General features: G+C 44.4%; 2 protein-coding genes across 4 annotated transcripts in view; one reads left to right on the plus strand and one right to left on the minus strand.

The window, feature by feature from the left end:
• The window catches only part of GFPT1 (glutamine--fructose-6-phosphate transaminase 1), a 28,961-nt gene extending 21,836 nt beyond the window's left edge, over positions 1–7,125 (plus strand). For 2 of the 3 annotated variants that reach the window (XM_042836147.1, XM_042836149.1), the window contains 3 exons: positions 325–492; positions 1,218–1,379; positions 1,956–5,724. In XM_042836147.1, the coding sequence (XP_042692081.1) occupies positions 325–492; positions 1,218–1,379; positions 1,956–2,000 (375 nt within the window). In that variant the 3' untranslated portion in view covers positions 2,001–5,724. Of the gene's footprint in view, positions 1–324; positions 493–1,217; positions 1,380–1,955; positions 5,725–6,874 lie in introns of those variants that run through there. The other variant, XM_042836148.1, reaches the window with a different exon arrangement.
• A 6,116-nt stretch (positions 7,126–13,241) lies between these two features.
• The window catches only part of ANTXR1 (ANTXR cell adhesion molecule 1), a 78,969-nt gene continuing 66,363 nt past the window's right edge, over positions 13,242–25,847 (minus strand). Inside the window, exon 18 of the mRNA XM_042836195.1 lies at positions 13,242–15,893. Coding sequence (XP_042692129.1) covers positions 15,621–15,893 — 273 coding nt within the window. The 3' untranslated portion in view covers positions 13,242–15,620. The remainder of the gene's footprint in view (positions 15,894–25,847) is intronic.

Genomic DNA, 25,847 nt, shown 5'->3' on the forward strand with positions numbered 1-25,847 from the left:
TATTTTCAGCTTCTGCTTTCACATTGGGAATGTTTTGTGTGTTTGCATTACAGACAGGGCAACCTGATAAAATCAATTCTTTAAACTGTTGGGGTGACATTTCCAGAAGTGCTCAGCATCCCAAACTGAGCACATTCCTTCTCTACAACATGTGTATTGCAATTTCTACCTCTGAAAAGATTGTTTTTGGCATTTTGCTGTCACCTGTGGACATGCATGCATCCTCTTTGTATTTAGCTGCCCAGTTCCAGGCTGTGATGATGTATGCATTGACTGATGACAAATAATGAGGCCTTATGAAAGATTATTTTCTTCCCCATCTAGAAAATTAAAGAAATTACCTATATGCACTCTGAAGGGATATTGGCAGGTGAGCTGAAGCATGGCCCTCTTGCACTGGTGGACAAACTCATGCCTGTTATCATGATCATCATGAGAGACCATACGTATGCAAAGTGCCAGAATGCTCTCCAGCAGGTCATTGCACGACAAGTAAGTACCTGTAAAAACTTCTGGTGCACCAGAAATGCAGGCTTTAATATGGAAGCGGCTTTGTTGTTGTAGGGCACCCTACCTATCTGCTATAGTGTCACTGCCTAAAATGCAAGCTTGGTAGGTGGTTGTTATGGGCAGTTTTGTATAAAACAAAAAACAGGTAGGAAAAAAACAAGTAGGAGGGAGAATGGTTGGTATCTTTATTCTTAAGTTTATGACAGTTTTTGCTACAAATCTTACAGGGTAATAGAAGATGGAGGCTGAGACCTCTGTGGCACTGTGGATTAGGTTCAAGATATTTGTAGATAACTCCTGCTGAACCAATAGAACTGAGCTAGTTTTCAGTTTTAACTGTATTTCTCTAGCTGAGAATGCATAGGAACTCCTGTTTGATGTGTGGAGTTTATTTTTTAATCCTCTAGGATTTCCCAGTTCAGTCAGGTCACAGAAGAAGGAACAACTCAGACTGTGCAGTCATATATACATGCAAAATGCACTGATGTTGTGTTTTAACGAGAAAAGTACACTGACAGAATGCAACAGATGCAGAAGCCTGGTGGGCTTTGTTTATCCTTTAAAATACGCTACAGGGATGTCCATGTGATGTTAAACTGTTTTGTTCTGAATTAAGAGAGGAGTTCTTGCCACCACTGATCTGAATAAAAGTGAAAAACAGAATGTTCCAGACGTTTTAATTCAAAATTTGCCTTTTCTTGTTTCAGGGACGACCTGTTATCATTTGTGACAAGGAAGACATTGAGACAATTAAGAATAATAAGAGAACAATCAAAGTTCCCCATTCTGTGGACTGCCTGCAGGGTATCCTGAGCGTTATCCCCCTTCAGCTTCTGGCTTTTCACCTTGCAGTTCTCAGAGGATATGATGTAAGTATAATATTATCTTCCTAATTCCCTTCCTCATCTCTTGCATTTGTACCTGCTACCTGCATGTCTAGAAAAAGTGTATTGGGTGAGGTTGGAAGTCTGTGGGAGGTGTCTGTGTAACTGCTTGAGTTATTGGAACCACGTTAAAAGGTGGACCTAGCAACTGCATTTTGTGAGCAAAATGTGAGGTCTGTGACACATGGCTGAGAACTGTGCAGTTTGAGCTTGGATGTATCTGTTTTCTAGTGCTGGATGGCTGGTAGGGAGCAAAGAGGAAGCTAAAAAATCCACAGAAGGATGTTTGATATACAGAGTTTGTGTTGGTTATTTGATCATAACACTGGTACTGGTCTCTACCTCTTAGCGCAGTGACCTTCTGCATGTGAGATCTGCAACAGCATACACCAAAGGGACTGAGTCCTTTGTTCTTCTACACTGATTATCCTCATTAATAGGGAAACGTGTTCAGTTGATTTCAATGTAAACACAGAACCAACACTCCACACGTTACAGAGTTGTACACAAAGAAAGTGTGTAAATACTCACGAGCATCTTCTTTCTCCTCCCTCTCTGCAGGTTGATTTTCCAAGAAATCTGGCCAAGTCCGTAACTGTAGAGTGAAAGATCAACTGAATCATAGGGGCAAAGGGGAATTAAGTGAAAGACTCTTTTTGGTACCAAAATAACTTGATTTTAAAGTCCCCTAGGTAAATCTTATTTTGGTAATTGATTGATTGTGTACGAGATCACTGTAATTCCATTACATTAGTGATTGTCAAATTGATTCCACATGCTATGCCAATAGCCTTGGGTTTTTTGAACAATAGATTTCCATGGAAGCTATTAAATGGTTTTCTTTAAAAATTACTGAGTCTTCTAGGTAAAGGGCCCTCCACTATACTTTCAGATACTGCCATTGTTTCTTACCAAGTGTGGCTCACTCCAGCTGTTGGTGAGAAGCCAATTCAATGCATTACCTGTCATGCTCTCAGACAGTGATAGCAGAGTATACAACTGGAACAGGAGCTGCTGCTGGTCATGGTCAAGTTTGTGCAGGTATTTTAACAGTGGGAGAAACTGTAAAAGAGCATCTGGGTCAATTTCTGCCTCATCCATAAAAGGGGATTCAAATGACCTGTATCAGTTTCTTAAGCTTTAGGCGTGTGGTAAATGTGCTGAAGAAGTAATGTTGCTTCAGAAAGATGTTATCTATGCCAAATACCTAGCAGCTGACAATCTCATAGAGCTGGGCCATGACACACCATGTGACACAGCAGCTCTTTGTAGTTGTCCCGTGAAGATGGTGGAAATCGCACCTTCAAATGCAAGTGGAAGCAGTGTCTGGCTCAGCACCATGGATGCCTACCAAAAAAAAAAAGGACAGGGAACAGTGCTCAGTCGGTGATGATGTTTATTTTGTTGGCTTTTAATTTGTTTTTAAACAAGCAGCCCTCTTCCTGTGTTGTGGGATGAAGGTTTTCCCTCAGAGCTGTAGCGCTGCAAAGAGATCATAAGGAATGGGCTTTATTTTGCTGCAGGTCACTTAGTGGTTTCTGCCTTCTGTCCTTCGAACAGAGACAGCACTAAATCTCTCTCTGTGAGGCTTGCTGTGTTATAGAGTCTTGTAAGTGCATGGGTTCTGGTTTATTTAGGAGCAGTTCATATGGTTGCTGTGTCATATGTGGTTGTGTCAAATTGAGCTGGTGTAAAATTGGTGGACATATAACTTGATAGCCACAAAATAAGAACATTGATAATGATTATTTAGCAAGTTTGCAGAAGTTATGCAGAAAATATGCCTTCAAGATGTTGAACAAGTCATTAAAGGGCAGTTAACATAGTGTTTCCTAATGCAAAAAGGTGAATTCCTACTAGCCTGGTGGGTTTTGAATTAGCTTTATATATGCAAAAGCATAGTACAAGGCAGAAAGCAATGCTTGCTGAGTCCTGGTGAATATTTTGAAGTTCTGCCCCTGGAAAACTGCTTTAACAAATACAGTGTTTGGGGACCATCCATTACCATTAAAACTCAGCTCTGGTGGATGATTTTCAACAGAAGAGGACTGCTCAGACGAAGTGTTTCCAAAGACAGTGGCAATTCTGCTTTATACCGAACCGCAGTAACCTGTTTGACTTCAGTTCATAATCAGCCTGAGGCTGTTTTGTTATGTTAATGAGTAAAATGCTGCGTGCCTGGAAACTTTGTCGAAGCCAACCTATGTATGTTTATTAATATTGTGTTCAGACTACTAATTTATGAATGCATTGTGTTGCCAGCATAGGAAGTGTTGCGTTGTAGTTGTACAGCAGTTGCTTATGAGGTGCTGACTCCTACTCTGTGCCTCTGCCTAGGCATGACCAGTAGACTGCTCTTCTTTGAAAGGGTGTAATTCTCCCAGAGGAACAGCAGACAATTTGTGTTCAGTGCTCACAGTCTTGGGGGCAGCTCCTCTTCCTGCTGCCACTCACCTTATTAAGGGAAGCTGTGAACCTTGAGCATGGAAGCTGGGAGCCAGGGAAGGATCTCCCATTGCCCAGCATAAGGACTTGCAGTACCACACCCTGTGTTCTCATTAGCGTGAGGTCTGATGGGAAAGAACTTGCAAGAGAATGGTTTGAAGATCTGTTTCTCCTATTCCATTCAGAAGAAAAGCACCAAGCATTGCTTTTAGCTTGCCTTGTGCAGATAATGGTCTGCCAGCTCACTCCTGGAAGACAGAGTGGTTGACATGGCAATCAGGGTGGTTAGCCTCACAAAATGCAGATTGCTGTTTGGTAGAAGGCTGGTAATGTGGGCTGTTAAATACTTGCGGAAGCTGCATACAAAGAGGACCAAAGAACAGGATTCTAAATGAAAAATGTAATGAATCTGACACTCTCCTGTTGGATGTAACTGTACAGATATTGCTGAGCTCTTTGGTTTTAATGCTGTGATAGACAAATCCTTATTCTCTGTAAGTCTCCACAACAGATTCTTCATTTGTCTGAAGTAAGGTAGTATTCACCCCCTGCATCCTGCAGGGTTGCCAGCAAACTGCCTCAAGTGTACAAACTGCCAAAACAAAGGTGTAGAACGTGCAGGTAGGATGTTGTCATGCTTCAATGGAGGACACTTGCTAGGAAGAATTTCCTTGATGAGCATGGTAGGGAATCCATAAAGCATCTCATTGTTAATTGCCATGCCAGTGTGAAGTCAGATTGTATAAAGGACTCTTCTTAGCTTTCCTTACCTCATTTTGTGTAGATGTGTTGTGTTTTGATGAACAGATGGTATTTCTCTCTTTCCCTAGAGGACTTTTAGAATGTCTTGTGATATTTATTAACAGCAGTCAGTCTTCTACTCTCCAGAATGAATGTTTTGCTTACTGAGCCAGTCCAACTCCCTCCTCCTGATGGAGGTGTGCAGACATCCAGCAGCTCTTCACTAAAATCCAGCCATGGGTAAACACCAATAAAGCCCTTTCTCATTTTGCACAGCAGCTGCCTATTACTGCTTATGTTGGCCAGAAAGGTTTTTCCTTCTGTCTGCACTGAAGAAAGGCTGTACTCAGCTCTGAATTTGTCAAATGATTGAGTACTGTTTGCACATACATCATTGCAAGGAGCCCAGAGCAGTGTTGGGATAGCCAGGTGTCTGTAGGGTGCAGTGATGGTTTGGGGATGCCATTCTGTCCATATCCTTGTCCATAAAGTCTCTTTGTATGTAAAGAGCTGCACTAGTGAAAGCTGTAAGACAAGTGGAGAATCTCACACGTATAACAGCATGCAATCTTGCTTAATTAGTATCCCTAAGGATAGCCTGGACTAGCTGGGTTGGGTTAAGCTGCAGAGTGAGACATCTAAAAGCTCAAGGAGGACCAAAATTAGTGCAGAATGAGGGGTTTTCTCCCTTCTGGTAGCAGTCCTTCACAGCACAAGCAGTAGCATGTAGGATGGATGGGAGAGCTGCAGTTTGACACATTGGTTGTTTGTGGCTGATTTTAGATCCCACCTGATGGTACCAAATTTGCCTCAGAAAGCACAGAGTCCATCCACCGGATCAGGAAGAAGAAATAAGGAATTGGTTTTGAATCAGAGGATAAAACTACTTGCCTTCAATTCAGTGCGTGTAAATAGACATTTGAAATGGCAGATACCACCATTTCTTCCCTATGGGTCTGTTTGCCTCTGCTTGTACATATCCAGCTCTCTTGGTTTGTGGGGACCAGACTGTACCTTGTTTCCTGTTGTGTGCTATATGCAGATGTCTTATTTTGTCTGTAGTGTTTTATAATTTGGGTTTTGTCTTTTTGCTTACTTTTTTTGTATCTTACCCTTTGAATAAAATCAAGTGCCCTACATGAAACAAATGGAATTACTGGTCTTTAGTTAAATATATGTAAAAGTATCAAATGCTCATTTGTTTTCTTAGATAAAATGAGCAGCTTGGACACGTTCTTCTTAAAAAACACCTTTCCTGTGCAAGTAGTAAAGCCACGAGGCTGCTTTTGGATGGTAGTTCCTTGAAACAAGGCATCTGTGTCCATAGTATCAATTAAAATCACAGAACTAGAGCCGGGAGTGAAGAGCCATAGATTTATGGGCAGCAGTTAAATACATATTATGGGGATGAAGTTATCTCAGTGGGGCCACCTGGCCAGGCCTGTGCTTTGGGAGCTGCTTTTGGACAAGCCTGATCCCAAAGCTGTTTTATTTCTCACCTATTTCCATGATTTTATCAAGTAGTTGGAATGTATCACAGGCGTTGGAAAAAAGAAAAAGCCAGCTGGCTCACCTAGATGGCCCATTCCATGCTAAAGAGGCTGTGACAAATCAGATCCATACCTCAAGAGGAGGGCAGGACACCTTTTTTCCACCTCCGCTCCTCAGGCCCATTATTTCCTATTAAAAATCCATATTTCTGTGGTCCTCACAAACTCCCATGGTAACAACTTTACACAAACAAGCTGCCTGCCCATGTCTGGATTCTGAAAGTGGTGGCAAGCCCTGGCATGTGGGGGGCACGGAGGATCTGGATGCCCCATCCCTGGAAATGCTTAAGGCTGTCCATGGGGCCTTGGGCAGGCTGAGCTGGTGGGTGGGCTTGAGGTCCCTTCTGCCCTAACCATGGTCCTATGGTTCTATGTGCTTAGAAGATGGTTTCAGAGCAGACAGAACAGCCTCAAATCACAGAAAGACTCCTTTCAAAAAGCAAAGGGCTAGGAAAGCAGTGTCTCCACCAGGCTCAGAAAACATCCTTTGCCCTTCTGAGCTGGCTCCTGAAGCAGCTTAAAATCTGTTGCGTCTCTCTAAAAAGAGAGATCTCTTCCTGCATCTTCTCACTGCACTCATCCCACTTGGGTTACCCAATGGCCAATGACTATCAGAGTAAACACTGCATGAAGAAGATATAAAGCAAGGGATTCATTGGCGGCCATCTTCAGTTTGACACCCCACATAGTTTATGGTTATGGATTATACCCTGGTCACATCTCCAGACTTCCCTGTTTCTGCAGGTGGATCGCATCACTGCCCCTAAGGACTGAGAGCAGCTGCTTGCATGGAAGGAGCAAGGGGTGAACTGCAGGCGGCCAACACCACAGCGCTGGCCTCTGCCTGCACCCCAGGGTATCGCCCAGTCCTATCCGCTTGGAGTGGTTTGCAGTGAGGCACAGAGAACCCAACGGAGAAGTGTTACAAAGCACAGGTTATTCTGGTTGCATTTTGCATTGCAGTTCTTGCCTTGGTTCTAGGTTTTAAGCAATAAAATGTCCATGGATGTTTTATTTAAAAAAAAAAAAAAAAAAAAAAATGCCTCAAAGGGAACATTCTGCTTTGGTAGTTGCTGATGTTTTCATGGAGGGTTCCTTTCCTTCTTGGATTCTGCAGCCCATGAAACAAAGAGTTCATAGAATCATAGAAACATTAAGGTTGGAAAAGGCTTCTGAGATCACCAACTGCAACTCCAACCTTTCCTCATCATGAAAAGCCCATAGCAGCACTTGGTCCTTCAGCCACTGCTGGGTGATCAGCCCTCATCTCCATTCAATCAATTTGAGCTGGTCTGGGGGGAAAAATAATTGAGTTTTCTGCTTGCTCCTAACCCAGAGCTCTGTGCTGCTGCTTGGGTATGGTTCCATTTGTCTGCAGCCCAAGCAGAACATTTGTTCCTGCTGCAAAGTTGTGCATTTCTGCAAGAAATTGCTCCTTGAGATAACATCCCCAACCCTCTCCTTGGCTGAAGGTCCTTCTCCAGCAGCATGAGTGTATTCCTGTCTAACCTGGAGCATGGGAAGCAATGCAGCAGCAAACTGCAGCACTATGGGGTTGCCAGCACACAGAACATTGTATTCCAGCAACAGTAGAAGGGGAGAAAAAAAGATGAAATCAGGCATTTTTGGACAGGAACCACATGGGGAGAGGAAGGGACAGGATTCAATGGGAGTGATGTAGGAAGAGTAAAGAATGCAACCTGTTAATTGCTCTTTGTCCTTCTATAGAAGCATCCTTGCACTGATTTTTCCATCTCCCGTAGCTGTTCTGCTTCTGCTGCTGCACAGAGAAGTCAGCAATTGCAATGTTTGCATCAAAATCTGGATTATTATATAATAGCCTCATGAATTTTGCCTGCTGACACTGTCTAGTAAACGATCCCATGAACTGATGCAATCCTTCCTATGGCTCCACTCAGGCTCTGCATTTAACCTGCAGAACTAAGTGGGTTCCCTGGCAACTTTCCAGCATTTCTCTCTTGTTTTTTGGTCTTCTTACATTTTGTTCTGCTTCTTATTTATTTAGTTTTATGTTGTGGGAATATAGAAATGTGCCGCAGTAGATGATGGGTGGTCCAGCGCTCAGCTTGGGTTGGCAGCTGCTCAGCCAAATTGTTTCAGCAAGAAATAATCATCCCTGAGGTGTAAGGGAAGGCCATGTCTCCTCTAGTCTGTATTTAGGCAAAACTCCCTGCAGGCAGTAGGGGGGGGGGGGGGGGGGCAGCACTTGGAGCATCAGCAGTGTCTCCAGATGTAAGTTCATTGTGATGGGGGCAAGTGGCTCTTGGCAAGTGGCTCTTCCATGGCAGAGGTGGGGATGCGCAGATGGAGCAAACTGGAAAACGGGAATGGAGGTGAATGTGTCTGAGTGCTGTGCTTGGGTTGGGGGCAATCCCAGCCGCTGGGACTGTGGGTGATGGATGAGGCTTTGGGCACACAGACTATGGGAGGTGCCCCAGCCCATGGCCGGGTTGGGTCTGGGCTGGTTTAAATGTCCCTTCCAACTCAACTGTGAGCACACAGTGGAGCCAGGGAAGGGCACAGCACAGGTTGGTGCAGCCCCTTTGTGTTCTTGTAGAATAGGGGAGAAACACCAGGAACAAACCCCCTCTACCGGCTGCTCACGCCCTATGTGCAGCAGCTTCATTGTGATGGACGGCACTAAGTGAATGTGGCATTTCTTTGGCTCTCGCTCACGTGCTTCTCTCCTCTGTCTGGTGTACGTGACAAATGAGCTGCTTCTGTTTTATAGGGAAGTTTGTTAAAGGGCAGGCTTGGAAGGCTGGAAGCATAGCTGTGCAGCCCCGGCTGGAGCAGACATGAGATGAATATATATCTGAAGACAAAGGGAGGCTCTTGCCAAGAGAAAAATCAAAAGTTGTTTTGCGTGGGGGAGCCAGATTCCCTTCTAAGGCATCCTATACATCAAGGCTTAATCCTGCAGTGTTTGGTTTGGCAGCAGTCCTACTATACAAAATACACATTGGTGCTATAAAAAGAGCAAACAGCACTGCCACGAGGAGCTGTATCCCATGTCCTGCAGTGGTGCAGCAATGACATGAGCCTCATTTAGGGCCATGTGTGCACCACCACTTTGCTGCACCATGTATTATGCTAAAAAGAAATCTGTGTATTTTCCAGTTTTCAGATCAGAGGATACAATTTCTGAAGCTCCTTCCATATCCAAGGTGTTTCTCAGGAATGTATGCAAAGCTTTGGCTTTGGCCCTTCTCTCCCTGTTAACATTTGCATTTGTTCCCATGTGCCTTTGTCTGCCTGGAAACACATTGGGGTGAGGTCTGATAGCATCCAGTCCCAAAAAGCAGCCAGAGCAGCGCTTTCTTCATCACTATCTCTGATGCCTCCCATTTCTAATGGGCACTCTTTCAAACCATGCCAGTTTGGCCTTGGGTAAGTAGATAGAGTTACCTTCATATTTGCAGCATGACCTCAGCTTTCCTCCACCTACTGCAGACTCTCTGGTTATTTAAAGAACCCACAGGAACTAACCCTGTGAGATTTTTATTATTTAAAAATCCCCAGCAGCTATGCAGCCCATGAGACAGAGCCTTGTGAGCTCTGCACCAGGCAAGATCCTGCCCACCAACAGCACTGTTCTAGGAGTTGAATCCTCCCAAGGTGTCTTTCTCTGGGCACAATGATGCTCCTGGAGCTGCCCTATAGGATCCAGAGCATTGCTGCTGTCTTGGGGAGAGACAGCATCACCAGGTTCTGGGCATAAACGGTTTTTCTATGCCTATGAGAAAAGCCTGGACCAAACCATCCAAATCCCTACGCAGGCAGGATCAGATGAGAGAGAATGATGTCAGTTTAACCTTCTGAGCTGGTGGTTAAGAAAACAAACAGAAAACCATCTGATGCTCCTGAAGTTGAGTGCATTTTTAGCAAGAGCACAGTTCCTGTGATTCCATGGCAGCCTGGGAAATAGACTTCAGTGATCAACACATACAGAGACATGAAGCTTAGCCCCCAAAACAGAGATTCCCAAGTTCCAGTCAATGGAAACGTTGTCCATACATCTCTTGTCTCCCCTGCTGCATTGAAGGCAGCTAAAAATACTCTTTAGCCATTCCTGATCTTTTTATCACTTCGGCTGTCGCTTTGGTTGCGGGGATCCTGCTCTGTTGTTCCCAATGGTGTGTGGTCACAGTATCTCCAACCCTCACATCCCACCAAAACGGGGTTTGCTACAGTTTATTGGGAGCAGAGCCAAAGCTGACCCATGGCCTGGAGAATTTTTCCAATTTTTTTCTTCAAAACAGAGCAGGGATTGCCTAGGCCGAGTGGGATGTTACCCCAAAAGAGGCCAATATGCAGATAAAGCTTTTTAAGGCTATGGGTGCTCAGATTTCACATTCCCCATCCCAAAAATGGGTTGGAGGTGTGTAGATACACTCTATTTCTGCTCAGCTTTTTCTTGGAGATTTTTCCAGTGAGGAAAATCATATAGGAAAAGGACCCTGACGTTCCATTGCCCAGTCGATGCTGGAGGAGACTTTGGGGCTCCAATGGAGGAAAGGATTGGGGACAGCTGAGCCATGCACAGCCGGAGGGATGTGCCAGGAAGGATTTGAGATGGGAACAGAAAGTGGAACACAGAAATCCCCTTGCAATTGAAGTGACCTCATATACTAAGCTCAGTTTTCCACTCACTGTGGTATTTCTGCATGCTGTTCTCCATTCCTATTAATTCCTCCAGCTCTGAAAAAGGCCCCACTAGTTACTGGCTGTGAAAAACCAGAAAAATCCCTGCTTGTGCTGAGGACAGGGTCAGCCCATGGCATTTCTTCAGGCCACATATGCAGGCACTGCGACACAAGAAAATACCTTTGTGAAATGGTATTTTGCCTTCTTCTGCTAGCAAGAGGGAGCTCTGAAAGCATTTAAATCTTAAAAGATATTTAAATTATCTCAAGAAACATAAGCAGTTTATTCTGGCAGAGTGCTACAGGCTTTCAGCCACTGTCTGTGTGCAACATGATTTATTCTGTTGTTTTTACAAGTGACTTTATGTCTGTTTCTTTTAAAAAAAAAGTGTGTTACATTCTTCAGCAACACAAATAGCAAAAAGAGGCTTCTGCCATGTCACGGCTGCTTCCATCGACCCCCTTTCAAGAACCTTACCTATGAGTTGGAAGGGGCTTTCTTTGCCAAAAATAGGAAGAAAAAAAAAAAAAAAGGAAAATAAAAGAAGAAAAAATGAATAATTTGCATACTTGCCAAACAAAGAACTCTGCAGCTGCCCAAAGCCAGCCATGTGCTTAGCAGCATTGCACGCACAGCTCATTGCTTTGCACACACTGTTCTGAAAACAGCATTTCTTGAGGAAATTTAGAAGAAATTCATCATGATCAGATCTATGAGGCCCTGGCACTGCTGCCCACAGAAGTACAGGTTCCTGATCCCTGAAGGTGCCCAAGGCCATGGATGAGCTCTGGACAACCTGAGCTGGTGGGGGACACTCAGCCCACAGCAAGGGATGGGGCTGTAGGGCTGTGAGATCCCTTCCAAACTGGTAGCTCATGTTTTCAGGAGCTAAAAAGCATGAATCTTTTGCTGAAACAGGGCTGGGCGTATTAAGGCTGAACTTCCTTGTAGAAGCTTTCTTTGCGTTAGTTTTCTTTGTGGAATAAAATATTCCAGTAGCATCAAAAACCAGTGGGTGCTGGGTCATTAAGCAGAGAGGAAGAAAGAATGTGGGAGGAAACATGTTTAGGTATTTTTAGCAGTTGTGCTAACTTGCCCTTGTTAGAGGTTGCTCAGTGAACTGCATTAAGCATTATCCTGTGGTTGTGAGGCTCTGAAAATCGCAGAACTGTAGAGGTTGGAAGGGAGCTCTGGACACGCTGCCGGCTCATGGTTAAGCCACGGTCAACCGTTGGTCAACTGTTGGTCAACTGTTTGATCAATGAATTTGATGAAGCCCAGCGTAAATTTGTGTAGTTCTTTAATAATAATCAAGATCAGCAAGAATAATGACTGAATTTAACAAATGACACATGCAACAAAGAGAGGGAATAAAACATCATTGCACAGCACTGGCTGAGGTGAAAGAACATAATCCAACATCACATCAGAAGACTCATTTCTTTTCCTTTGCTGCATCAGCACCGCATATAGGACAATGTCACTGCGCACAGAGAGCTCCAAAGCCAGACATTCTGCAAAACTAACAGTGACAGAAGATGTTTTCATGCACCAAGGAGCAGAGGAAGAATTCCAGTGGCCACCAAAGCTCATATGGGTGAATGCCTCAAAATGCAGCCAGCAATAATGTGTGATGTTAGCGATTATAAAACGTGAGTTTTTGTTGAATGTAGCTGCTGCTTGGTCCTCTGGTGCAATGATAGAAAGCTGTGCTTGAATTGAACACAAAGAGATAATCAAAGTGATCTATTTTGAGCCAAGAAAATTCTTTATTAATGCCATCAGACATCTGTTTATGGCTGTTTAGACCGACCCTACATGTGAACATGTAAAAGTAGTAAACAGAGATATCTGCTGAAGTCCTTTGAAATCATGGAGCAGATGTAGTGCTACTCAGCTCCTTTTGATCTATAATGAGTCTTTACTTAACAACTGGCTAGTGCAGATTGATAGCCTGTGTAATGTGTATCTAGGAAAGTTCTATACAGAGAGAATACATAGGGTGCCATATATCAGCACATGGCGCACCAGCTAATTCAACCTAATTTACATAGCATTAATTGTCAGTGAGTTCATTTCATTTTGGGCCCAAATTTTCCTCTTAATACCTTAAATTCGGTTCTGATGGTGGATGTACAAAACTCTTCCCAATGCATTGAAGGTTGGGCAGCCCAGCAACCTCATGCCTCAATTAGTGCTGTGTAAAGCAGGTGCTCGTCACTACAGGAAATACTTGTACATTAAAAAAAAAAAGCCATACAACCACAAAGAAAAAAACACAACAAGCACAGCTTGATACAATAACATGCCATGAAATGTCACTGGCTTTATAATAATTTACTACAACTTGAAAAATGTTCTTTTATCCTCCACACAGGATAGGAAATGCTTCCATCTAACATATGGTAAGCATGCAGTAATAATATGTACAACAACAACAAAACAAAACAAAACAAAAAAAGTTTATTCATAAACGGGATGAGTACATGGAGGTATTCTGCAATGATTATTTTTCTAGCCCAATGTATGCTTCGTTTTGCTTCTTTCCTACTGTGGATTTTTTTTCTCCTCTGTTTGCAGAGAAGGAAAATTCCTATATACATCTGCAAGAAGTGAGTTTCAGTGATGGAGCATACACTGCCATTATTTTTTTCCCCAGCAGTAGCTTTAGATTTATGGGTTTATGTTTACTGCTTAATTGACACACACACACACACACACAAAAGCCTAAATGCCGTATTGCTGAAAATCAATCTCTTTTCCAACCTGTTTTGGAATACTGAGGTTCTGTTGAGGGAAATATTTATTGATCCTGTTTTACACCGTACTCTTTCAACATCTCACCAAATCCCATTCATCACCAGAGGGAATCCAACCAATTTGTGTTGGGTTGTTAAAGGCTTCCCACTCCAACATGACCATGACAAAGTCATCTCATTGAACCAACCGCGCCTTCTGCCTGATAGAACTTGACATAGTGAGTGGCAAAACTGGGTTTTGCTCCGAACTGGGGACTGCTCTGTGCCGCCTGCAGACAAAACAGTGTTGGGGTGAACAGCCACCCTTCAAATGAGTCTTCAGATCCATTGTAGCTGTTGTGTTTATGGCACCTAAAAGTGGCACATAGACCAAATGTGGCTTAGCTTGACCCTGGGTCTCACGGTCAGGCTTCATTCACAGGATGTCCTTACCAAGAGGTCCCAAGCCAGGTCTCCACTGAGCCTTTTTCATTTGTACTTTTTCCTCCTTGAGGTTTTTTTTTTTTTTTTTTTTTTTTTTTTAATAGCACGAAAAGCTAGAATTATTATTTCCAACAGCACTGAAGTAAGCACTTGGCAATGCATTTTTTTACCTGGTACAAGATGATATGAGCATAAGAAATAAGAACCCTTAGATATTCATAGAACAAGAGAGTTTTACCCTTCATGACTTGGCAATTTCCAGTCCTTTCATGAGAACCAATCCTGACCATAAAACAGACTGAAGCGCAGCAGTCTCCCCTATTGCTATCACTAGGCATGTGCTCAGAAAGTTTGCTGTGGTGTGGAATACGGTGGTAGTCCCACAAAGAGGAAAGCATGGAGAAATGCATCCAGTGCATTTCTTGGAAGACTGATTCCCATCTTGTATCTGGTGTGGGATTTTTGCCATAGTCAACAACTGCGTAGAGAAGTGATGTTGCTGAGAGTTGACAAGAGTGAGTAAGTACACTGGCTCTTTGAGTTTGGAAGACATCTGCTACTCATTCAGGAAGGGAAAACAAATAATAAAAATCCATGTGGAAATATTTTCAGGGCTAAAGTACGTAGTTTACAGAAAAAAACAGGAATGCATCAGTGGTAACCATTTCAAACTGACAATAACAAGGAGTCCAAGCAGACTGGATTTAGAGAAATTGATACGCCTAGTCACCTATTTGTACTAAGGAACTTTCCTTTAAGAATGGAAAACAGCATTAAATTATAGTGCTGAACTGCAGAGGTGTTAATTAGATGGATGTAATTAGTCTAAGCCAAATGCAAAGATTCTTCTGTCAACCAGACCTTCCCCAGATTGCTGTGAGCCCCTCTGTCCCAGAGGGAGCACCAATATGCTGTGTCACTCCTGTCCTCGTGGGAGGAGGCTGCAGCCTGGTGATTGATTCACTGATTGCGCTGATTGATCTTCCATGTGATCCATTTGCCTGGTGGCACTTCGTTTTCATTCACCTGCACTTCCACATCCCAACATACCCCAAACCAGACACCAGAGACCTACCCCTTCTTTTTGGACCCTCAAAGGTGACCTTCCCTTCTCCAATTCACAGGCCATGAGAACAGCTGCCCACCATCAATTCTTCTCCAGATTTATGGTGTTTCTGTGGTTGCTGACTTACTGTTGTCCTTAGTCACCTGGCCGCTGGCATGCAACCTGGCTTTCTGTTATCCCATGAGTCTCATATGGTTAATTTGTGCAGATGTCTTCAGAAGGAGCCTTTTGCAGCTCTTCCCTGGGGAGAACCTTCAATCATTTTTTCAATTTATCCCGGAATCACTGGTGATGAGGCATGGGGAAGCGGTGGGGAGAGCGTTGCTGTAACAGAGCTGGAGTCACTCCTGCAGTCTCTTGGCTTTTCTTGCTTTAATAGTTTGGTGGCACTGATGCTCAAGGGGTTTTAAAGACAACAGAAAATGAAAGGAGAAAGGCGATGATGAAGTCGTTCATTCTGTCCCATTCCAATACTGGTGTGGCTTCCTCTGTCCCCCCACCCCCCACCCCAAAGACAGACATGATACAGTACTGCTGAAAAAAACCTCAAATGCTTCTAGAAGAGATGGAACCCCTAGACTGTAGGGCGAGGAGGGGGCCGGGATGGAGGGGGTGCCCTGTTTGGTGGTGGGACTTGAGGCAGTGGGGGGAGAGGGGGGAGCGTGGAGGATGGGGACGGGGCATGGGGTGTGGGAGAGCTGGGGGGCGGTGGGTTGTAGATGGGAACTGGCAGTGGAGGGTTGTAGACAGGGGCTGGGGGAGGGGGGGGCAGTGGGTAGGCGTTGTTGAGGGGGTATTTGGGGGGAGCGTCGGCATTCTTCACTCGGGTGAAATTGATGCAACGCCCCTGGAAGAAAAAAGAAGGAGGAAAAGCAGAGTTAGTGATGGAAGCTGATGTCCCTGCACATATGAAGCCAAAAAACTGCTTTTCTTGCTGTTCTGTGAGAACGGTGCTAAGCTACAGTTTGTTGTACATTTTTAAACAAAACCTTTGCCCTCTGAGCTATTCTTTTTTCTTTTTTTTCTCCCGAGTTCCAACCTGCAAAAGATCCCACTGTAAATACTCAAATGTCAGAATCAGCACTACTGCATTATGGATTCATTCTTTCAGATATGAAATCATCCAAAAAGGGGCTGGAGGATTTCTGAGCCTGTCCTTTGTTTTGCTGGATCTGCTTTCCTCCTTCTCCCAAAGTAAATGTTTTTCCTGGTGAAAAGATGCCAAATGGAGCACTGAGTTCACAGAACCCTTGAATCATATAGGTTGGAAAAGACCTCTAAGATCATTTAGTCCAATCATCAACACATCCCCTTCGTGCCCACTCAAAGCGCCATGGAACCATTAAAGTTGGAAGAGACCTCTAAGATTCCCGAGCCTGAGCCCAACCCACCCCACCCTGCCCACTGACCACATTCTTCAATGCCATATCCCCATGGCTCTTGAACACCTCCAGGGATGGTGACCCCACCACCTCTCTGGGCAGCCTATGGGCAAACTGTGTGGAAGAAGAACCCAAAGTGAAGGAAGGGAAATGCTGGTAGAAAGATGCTGGAAAAACGTTTGATGGGGATGAGTGGAGACGGCGAGGAAGGGACTGACACACAAAGAGATGCAGACGGCTCCGCTCTGAGCACACTGTCAATTCTATCATTATGCTCTGCAGATACCAAGAAACATCTGCCTGAGCTGTTCAGCAGAGGAAAGTGGATTCCTCACTGAAGAATGTAGAGCAGCCACGGCTGAGCACGGGCTGTCTTGTGCAGACAAAGGTCTTTTAAGGAAAACAAAGATTTCACAGCGCTCACACCCTGTGAACATCACCTCAGAGCTGCTCCTTCTGGTGGAAGGTGAACCCCTCCATGGCTCAGCCCAGGCTGTCTGTCTGCAAGAAGAGCCTGTGGCTTCAGTTTGGGCTCTCCTCGAGGAGTGGAGCTCCAGGGCAAAGCAGAGACCCATGGAGTGGCCAGAAATCCCCTCACAGAGCAATTGGGCAGAGAGAAGCCTGAACTGAGCACGCCACTGCCTCAATTCAGTGTTCCCTCTGTTCTATTTGATCTTTGCAGGCTGGTGTCTCTGCTTTAATGTTGTTTTAATGCACTTAGTTGTGATTTTAAGTAAACACCAGGGGGTAGGACTGCCGACTGAGTCAAACTCTGAACCCAAGTTAACCAATTCTGCAGAGAGAGAAACAAAACACAAGGATGTTTTCCTTGTTTTGGTTCCATGTCTCCTGCAATAGAACTTTAGCAGTTTCAGACTATTGCTTGTACCAGTTTTGTTTTCTTTATTTATGTTGAAAATAAAACAAATCCGAATGAAAAGCAGCAGTCCAGGAATTCCAGCCAGAGAACAAAAAGTTGCAATTGTTTTTGCGTGGAGACATTCTCTGTCTGGATGTTCCAGGGGTGAGGTTATGGTGCTGTGGATCCAAATGGAACTGAACACTGCCCAAACTACATTAAAGAGGGTGCAGTGACACTCAGAAATCTTTGGAGCTGGGGTCAGGGCGAGCCCTGAAGGCTGAAAACCATCTAGCATTCATGGCAGTGACCAAGGCATGGTCCAAAATGATATCATGTCCTTACAACTTTGACTTCACTGGCAAAGATTTGAGTTTTTATTGATGAGAGCTGGCTTGGGCAGCTCGCAATCTCATCATCATAAAAACAGAGCAAGCAACTCATACCAATGCAGAGCTGCACTGTGTTTTACATTGTTTCTTGCAGCCAGCTACCACTTAGTGAACCCATGTCCATGTATACTGCTTATACTCATGACTAATGGTCTCTCTTCCCCTCTCTTTTTGCAGTGAATTGATACCTCCTGAGCAATGCTTCCTACTGCTGTGTAATGGGTAGTTCTGAGGGGCATCCAGCAACAGTGGAGGACAGATGGAGGTCAGCCTTCCTCCTCTCATGTGAGCTAATAGTTCTCGTGACATTGCTTGACATTTGTCTCAACCATGCACATGGAAGGGAGAGTGCAAGATAGCAGTTTTGAGTTCAGACACTGGGGGCCAGATTGCCTCAGAGGAGACAGAGAAACCAACACCTTCCAGGGAAGGACAACTGCCAGACTGAATGACAAGAGGACATAGCCAGGAAAAAAAATTACCATGCCATTACACAGGAGAGGCTGAAAATTTAGTGAGATGCTGGCACTGCTGCCCGGAGAAGAGTGGGTGCCCCATTCCTGATGGTGCTCAAGGCCATGGATGGGGTCCTGGGCAGCCTGAGCTGGTGAGAGGCAACCAGACTGCGGCAGAGATTGGAACTGGATGGGCAGTGAGGTCTCCTCCAATCTAACCGTGATGTGATTCATCTGCCAGTCCGATAACAGACAGAAGGGGAGGGGTTGTACTAGCCACAGTGTGCCTGTGAGCCGCTCTGTGCTGTTTTATCTGGATGAATGTCTGGGTGAAGGTCAAGTTATGACCCATTCATTCAAGCATTTGCACATTTCTCCACTGCCAGCACAGTTCTGTTCATCCTCCAGATGATGTGACCAGCTAGAGACCCTCTAAATTAGAGACCCTCTAAATATCTGTGCTAAAATGTCTTGATCAGCCTCGGGGGCCTGGATGCAAAACTAGAGTGTGTGTCTGAGACGCAGCAGAGAAGAGGAGTGCACGGTCTCCCTACAGCCAGTGGAAGGACAAGGATCTTCATGAGACTGTATTATAGGAGGGGCTCATTGCCCATCAGTGAGAACCCTCTCTTGTCTATCCACAAGTGTTCCTCGTCATCAGGTGCCCAGATGGACATCAGATGAACGTGGAAGGTGTTAGCAGAAGATCCCGGAGGAAAGAAAAGAACCCATTTCCAACAAATGGGTCCTTAAACAGAAGTTGCCTCTCATTCCAGGAGAAAAAGCTCCTGAACCAGATTGTACCACAGCTTTGAGAAGAGAAGCCAATTCTATAGGCCTTTCAAGCAGAGAGACAGTAGATGCAGATACAGAATGAAGAATTGAAGGGAATATGCTGTATATTGAAGGGCTGCTGTGCTGAATGCCTTGGCTAGGTTTCACTTCCCTTTCTGCAGCCACAACACTTCAGGGGGCAGTCACAGCTGTGCCTCAGCAGAGACAATTGAAGCAATATGAAGACAATATTACATCCAAAATTTAGTGGAATCAGCAAAATCAGCCAGGCAGATTCACTCCAGCATTTTATGTTGTTTTTCTAAAGAACGCTGCTCGCAGGCATTTGCATAATGAATTCTGCTCTGAGTGACTTTGCTCTTTCACCTTCAACAGCTGATTGCTTTTGGCGTGGAGGCAGGCAGCACTGCCTCTGGGCCAGCCAACACGGGGCCACAGGGGATGGAGTGCTCTGACTGCAGGCGTGGCCCTGCCAGCACTTTGCACGCAGAGTGCCGCAGGGCTGCATGATCAATCCAAGCTTTTCTCTTTGTTCTTTGCATCTGGCTGGCTGGGGAGTGCTGCTAGGGTCAGAAGAGAGGACAGGATGTGGGGAGAGGGACATCAGGCTGCTGAGGTCATGGCACAGGGTGACAGCAACCGCATGCTTGAGGGAGCAAGCTGAATGTCGGTGTCTTGGAGGCAGATACGGCAAGCAGAAATGTGAAGAGCAGAGGATGCCTCAGTCAATCCGTGGCATTTCCTAGGAACTCCACAGCCTTGCCTAAGCCAATTCCCACCTCCTCCTGCCTCTCTTTCTGTTCATTTGAACCAGCTTGGCTGCCCACAGTGCTATCTGCACAGCCCTGGCTTGGGATCACAGAACCACAGCATGGTTTGGGTTGAAAGGGACCTTAAAGATCATAGAACTGTAGAACCATAGTATGGTTGGGTTGAAAGGGACCGGAAAACCCACTCAGCCCCAGCCTCTGCCATGGGCTGGTTGCCATCCACCAAATCAGGCTGCCCAGACCCCCATCCCACCTGATCTTGAGTACCTCCAAGGATGGTACACACTGAACCCTATGAGGTGCATACCCTAAACAGCACTGGGGTATCTCTTTAACAAAGGAAGGTTGAACACATTTTTCTGAAAATGAAGAATGTTTCTGTTTCTTTTGGTTTCCTATCAATCTGGAATTAATACCTGGAAAAACATCAATATTTTAAGACTGTTAAACACTGGGACTGGTTTCTGAGTTTAAATAGAGCCATTGGAAAAGATATGATCCTCATTGTTGTCTTGTAAGGTTCATTAGTAATTCAAACTTTCCAAAAACAATAAGTGATTTTATCCTGCTGTTACAAGAAAAAGGAGAGAAGTAAAAAGAAATACAAAAATCAAGAGCAATGAGGAAAAATAACAGAAAGAAGGAGGAGAAGGAAAAGGAAAAGGAAAGCGGAAGACGGAAGGAAGTTGAAAATTAGTGTATGATCCTGAAACAAGCACACACAAAAGCTTCTAGGAAAAAAAAACATCGAAATGAGCATCAGGAAAGCGTTAAATACACGAAGAGATAACACTAGTCTCTGGAAAGAGATTTATTTCTGATGTGTCGATACTTTAAAAGCAAAGCACGTATACAGATGCAAGGTGATAGCACTGAATTCTCTAGGACAAACCCCACCGAAGACAAAAGGTGCTTGGTTTGAACCTAGCCCAGGCTGGAGCCTTCCATGAACATCTCTAAAAATGTATTCCTTTGTGCCAGGACATACACGGAAAAAAACAAGGGCCAAGACTTCCACTACCATGTCATCATTTGGAAAAGCAACGGCTGGGGAGCTCTTGTGCTCCTGTCAAGATAAACCCAAAACCCAGAGGGTTTCTGCTATGTAATGGGATCCTGAGAGTTTGAGATATACCTTCTTTCATGACCCAAGCTGGCAGAGCGGTGGCTTTCAAATCACACAAGAGTGTCTAGAGACACTTTAAGGAAACCGTTGACTAGCTTCTGGACTTTGTTAGCCAGCCATTTTTGGTGAGATCAGCCTGTGTTGAGTGTGCTTGGCAATGCCAGGAAACACTGCCTCCTGCAGCAAGCATTCTAATTACACGGCTAACTCTGTATCTGTTAGTCACCCAACAGCTATTAAAACTGTCGCGTTTCGTGATAAAACATCACCGCAGCAAAACCATTCCCATCTGTCTCTCATTACACAGCTTTGAACTCAGTGTTGCTCATAAAACCTACCATTCCCAAGGCATTCCAGCCACCTCGTCCACTCAATAATTTAGAGGCTTGATCTATTTTCTCCCTAAATTAAGAGGATGACTTCCATCGATAAGAGGGAACTTTGGGTCATGACTTCTAATGGCCTGCTCAGTTATTGTAGACACAGCACTGAAAACTATGCATCATTATGGCTTAACCTAGAAGGCCTTGTGAAACGTACTGCAGATTCTGAGCTTTCTGTCAGGTCTTAGTACTACTTAGTACTACTCAGTACTAAGCTGCGCTGGATTTCCAACTCCCATGAAAAGAGTGGTACAAAATGGCATTTCCAGTAAGGAGGTGGGATTTGCCCCATATAAGGGCAAAAAACATGCCCCCAAAATAATAAGCTGTATCACAGGCAGCATCCTATACTGCAGATAAGCATCCTGTCTAAATTTAGAAGGAAAAAAAAAAGAAGCAGAAAAACTATCACTGTCTGATCTTTCTGAATTCAGTAATCTGTGATGTCTTAGATATATGGACAATTCAGATATTTAGACAGTGGTCTGTATTTGTGCAATGGTTTCTATTTCAACTAACATGATCCTGTTCTTTCCAAGCAACACAAAAGCCACATATTTTGAAGGCTAAAACAAAATATTTTAAAATTCATTGTGTTACAGTTTTTGAAGAACTCTCATAGAATTTGCTCAGTGAGGTCATGGGTACCCCCTCCCTGGAAGCATTCAAGACCAGGCTGGATGGGGGTTGGAGCAACCTGGTCTAGTGGGAGGTGTCCCTGCCTACAGCAGGAGGGTTGGAATTAGATGGTCTTAAAGGTTCCTTCCAACCCAAACCATTCTATGATTCTGTGATTTGAAGTCAGAGCTGAATAAGCTCAGTCACGCTGGCTTGTGACCAATGCATGCCTATACCTACATATAAAGCACTGTGCGTCTGAGGGCTCCCACAGCATAAAGAACAGTTCTGCCAATTCAGCCTCCAGTTGAAATCTTACCCAGAAGCTTACTCATAGCTTTGGGACTGCAGCTGACTCTTCAGATCTGCCACAACCCAGATAACACCCATTGCTCTGCCAACCTCTGCCACTTGGTATCTGTAACTATGTCATGCAGGACTGACTGAGCTGGGGAACCTACTGAAAAGAAAACATTCAAACTCCTAAAAAAGGTGAAACGAGACGATATAGGCTTCTACTTTGCCAAATTCAAGTGTGGGAATGAGCGTTAACAACTACAATCTTTGGCTTCTGCCAGAGTTTGGGAGCGTGGCTCTTTCAACAATGGTAGGCATTTTTGTGTAAGCTAGCTGACTGCTTTTGCAGGAGCTAGATTTGGCTTATTTACACTGTGAGACAAGTGTCATTTCCAGGAAGATCTGGTCATTCTTCTCACCGTCTTTCTGGAAAGAGGCAGTTCATCTTGGAGAAACACTGCATGACACATCAAAGACAATGCAGGACTATAAACTTTCATCTGGAGGCTGAGTAACCAAGTCAATTGGGTATAAGGAAAGGAGATACGAAAATAAGGAAATTCAAATGAAAAACAAATCTATTATTTTGGCAATGATAACCAGAATAATTAATCAGAAGTAGTGGTAAACATCCCTCCGGAGGGGAAGGAAGAGCCAGCAGGGTAGTGCTAATGGCTTAGGAAAACAGGAGTTACTGCTTGCTGAATACTGTCCTACTGGTAGATAGTGAGTAGTTCTCATCCCTGCAATCCCTGGATTCACCTTGGCTTCCTAAACAAACCTGTTGAGGTTCAATGCATACCCTTGTAATTCTGCATAAGGGGAAGTTTGCCTCGGATCAAGATGTGGGTGGTATCCTTCCTTTGTGAGCTGGCTGCTCTCTAATTCACAAATGGAGGTCCAACATCTCAAGAGCCAGCCCGGGGCTTTGTTTTTACAAACAAAAAAGGCATAAGCAGTCCTGCAAGCTGATGGGCAGATCACCTGGCTTTGGGGCTCTTAGTTCCATGAAAAATAGCTGATGTTGAGGTTAACTTTTCCACAGTTATTAATGGAAGACCATGCTGCAATACTATGCACAGAAAGCCTACAATTTTGTTCTCAAGCTTTGCAGCCTGCCAACATTTAATTTTAATTATTTAATTTTAATTATTTTCCTATAAATTCCTGACAGAACGATGTTCATTGTGGAAATGCAACTGATACTTCAAAGACACACTCATTTGTATCCAACTCCTAATGAGCACTTTGTACAATTTAGCATTCCCTAACTATAAAAGTGATAACGTTTTCTAAAATAACATGTGTTTTTAAATCACCCCTTTCTGATGATGTTTTGAATGTAAAAATAACCTCATTAATGCCGACAAGAATGCAAACTTAGTCTCCTGAAAATGTGAGAAGACCACAGGAATCCCATGTGACTCTGACTTCCTTGCCTTATTGGAAACATCTGTGTCTACTGGTAACCTCAGACCATTTCCAGGTTTGACTCCAAGAAAAGAATTTCACAACCTTTTCGTGCATCTTAGCCTCTCTGAGTGCTTTTTCAAATCAGGTTCTGAACATGCCTTCCGCTTTTGGAGAAAAGGCGCAGATTAACAAGACTACTCCAAACCAGACCAGAGTTTGCTTCATGGTTTGCTCTTTGAAAGACAGACTGGCATGTGACTGGTTGTGGCCAACATGATAACGTGGTGATCAGGACCAGTTGATGATAACTGGTATAGCTTTTGTGGAGTTGTAATGGTCAAAGCCAGGTAAGACAACTCAGGTAGGCATTCTTCTGGCAGTCCTGCTGGAAAAAGACCTCACCTCTCCATTCAGGAGAACATCTAACCCAGATGTCACACTGGAGGTGATGATCCACAGGCAGGAAGCCTCATGAAGGTCTGGCAGGAGAAGCTGGGCAGCCTCATAAGCAAGGTGTGTGGCTCATAAGCAAGTTGTGCTGCTCAGGCAAAACAGCCTCGACAGAAGGCAGCAGCTCAACCTTGCCTTCAGATCCAGCACGTCCATCCCCACTACAGTCAGCAATTCCTGCATCAGCATGAGCACCTCTAATGCAAAGCTATACACTGAGTGCTGCACACCCCAGACAACACTCATAGAGAACTTTCAGCCCCATGCAAAGCTTTTTTCTGAAAGCTTGTATGCATGTTTTGCAAGGTTAAGGCCTGAACCTAAAGTCTTCCAAATTAGAAGGATCCCTTGGTCAAGAAACAATCTTGCCAAAGTTTATCTTACATTCTGCTAACTGGTACAGCTGGTAAACCCCCACCCACAACTCTATTTTTAGGCAATCCCAGCTTTCTTGTTGTGTGCAGCACTTACTAGTCAGTTATTGTGATAGCTGTGCCTTTTGCAAAGCAGTCTTACTGTAAGGCATCCCAAACTTGATTAAAGGTCTGAGGGCATGAACACAAGCAATGAGCAGAGATTGTCTAAAGTCACACAAAGGAGGAAGACTGGAAGATAAGCTTTAGCCCCTACATTATCCTCTCCATATACATATATAAATTGCAAATTTGTTAGTCACTATGCTTGAACCAATGTCTTGTTATAAACTAATGTGAAGTTAGGCCAGGGAACGTCTTTCCTGATGATTCCTATGGTACCTTGGAAGTTGTGTGGGCTACAGCAGATAAACAGTACCAATTAGTCAACACAGCATTCGAAGTTGGATCCATGTTTCATTCTACTCAAGCAATCTTTTTGAACAGCTCAGCTAACATGCTGGCAGTGGATTAAGTAACTGATTATAGCAATGGATTGCTTATATATGAAAGTGATGTAATGCTGGGATTTAGTCCAATTCCTTTTCGGGCTCCAAAGCAAACAGAAATTCCTTTCAGTTACTTTTCATTTGCCTTTGATTTTTTCATTGTTGGCCAGTGGGTGAATTAAGATGCCCGCTGGACAACACCAAAGGAAGAGAGGGAAAGAGGTGCAAATTGCTTTCTTCAGCTGTTGGTGGCAGTGTGATGAAGGACAGAATCGGTTTGGGATCCCCAGGCTCTTCTCTCCTCCCCTTGCTTTGCAGCCATCCCTCCAAGGTACAAAACTTGAGCATTTCACAGGCAGCTTGTTATTGAGGGGCCCTGTAACACAGGGAAATTCGAGCTCTTCCCCCTTTTTCAGAGCTATTGCAAGATTCAGAAGCCAGACCTTCCTTCTGGAGAGCAGAGCTTTGTGAATGGATGGCATGGCAATGAAGTTAAGCAGAGCCAGGAAAAAGCTGGAAAGCTGCAGCCGCCCTCCTTCCCATGTGCTGCAGTAACTCAAAGCCTTGTGTCTGGCTGCCTGAAGCTCCCTGCAGCCAGCAAGGCTGGGCTTGCACATAGCTCCAGTCTACCAGGGCTGAGGTTTCTAACCAGCTGTGCTTCCACTGTAAAACCCCAGGACCAGCTTGGTGTTGCTGATACCAGCTCTCATTAGGTCTCCTTTGCTGACAAACTGGGCAAAGTGCTCCTTTATCTATGCTTCCTGGTAAAACAGGATCCAACCCAGATTTGCCAGCAGACAGCTGTTAGAACCCACAGACTCATGGCTACTTGCCCACACTGAAGACTTCACAACCCACAGAGAACCAAGGCTGCCTTTGCTTGCCACCTGTCCACGTTACTTGGTCCAAGGGAGCTATTTGAAGCCACTTGGAGAGGCCACAGGAATTTACAGCTGAGCTTGCCACTGCCGAAACAACTCTTAACAGCTCTACCCTGCT

This window comes from Centrocercus urophasianus, unplaced genomic scaffold, assembly GCF_019232065.1.
Source record: "Centrocercus urophasianus isolate 14NV4802_14NV808 unplaced genomic scaffold, USGS_Curo_1.0 seq_58, whole genome shotgun sequence".
Classification (NCBI taxonomy): Eukaryota; Metazoa; Chordata; class Aves; order Galliformes; family Phasianidae; genus Centrocercus; species Centrocercus urophasianus.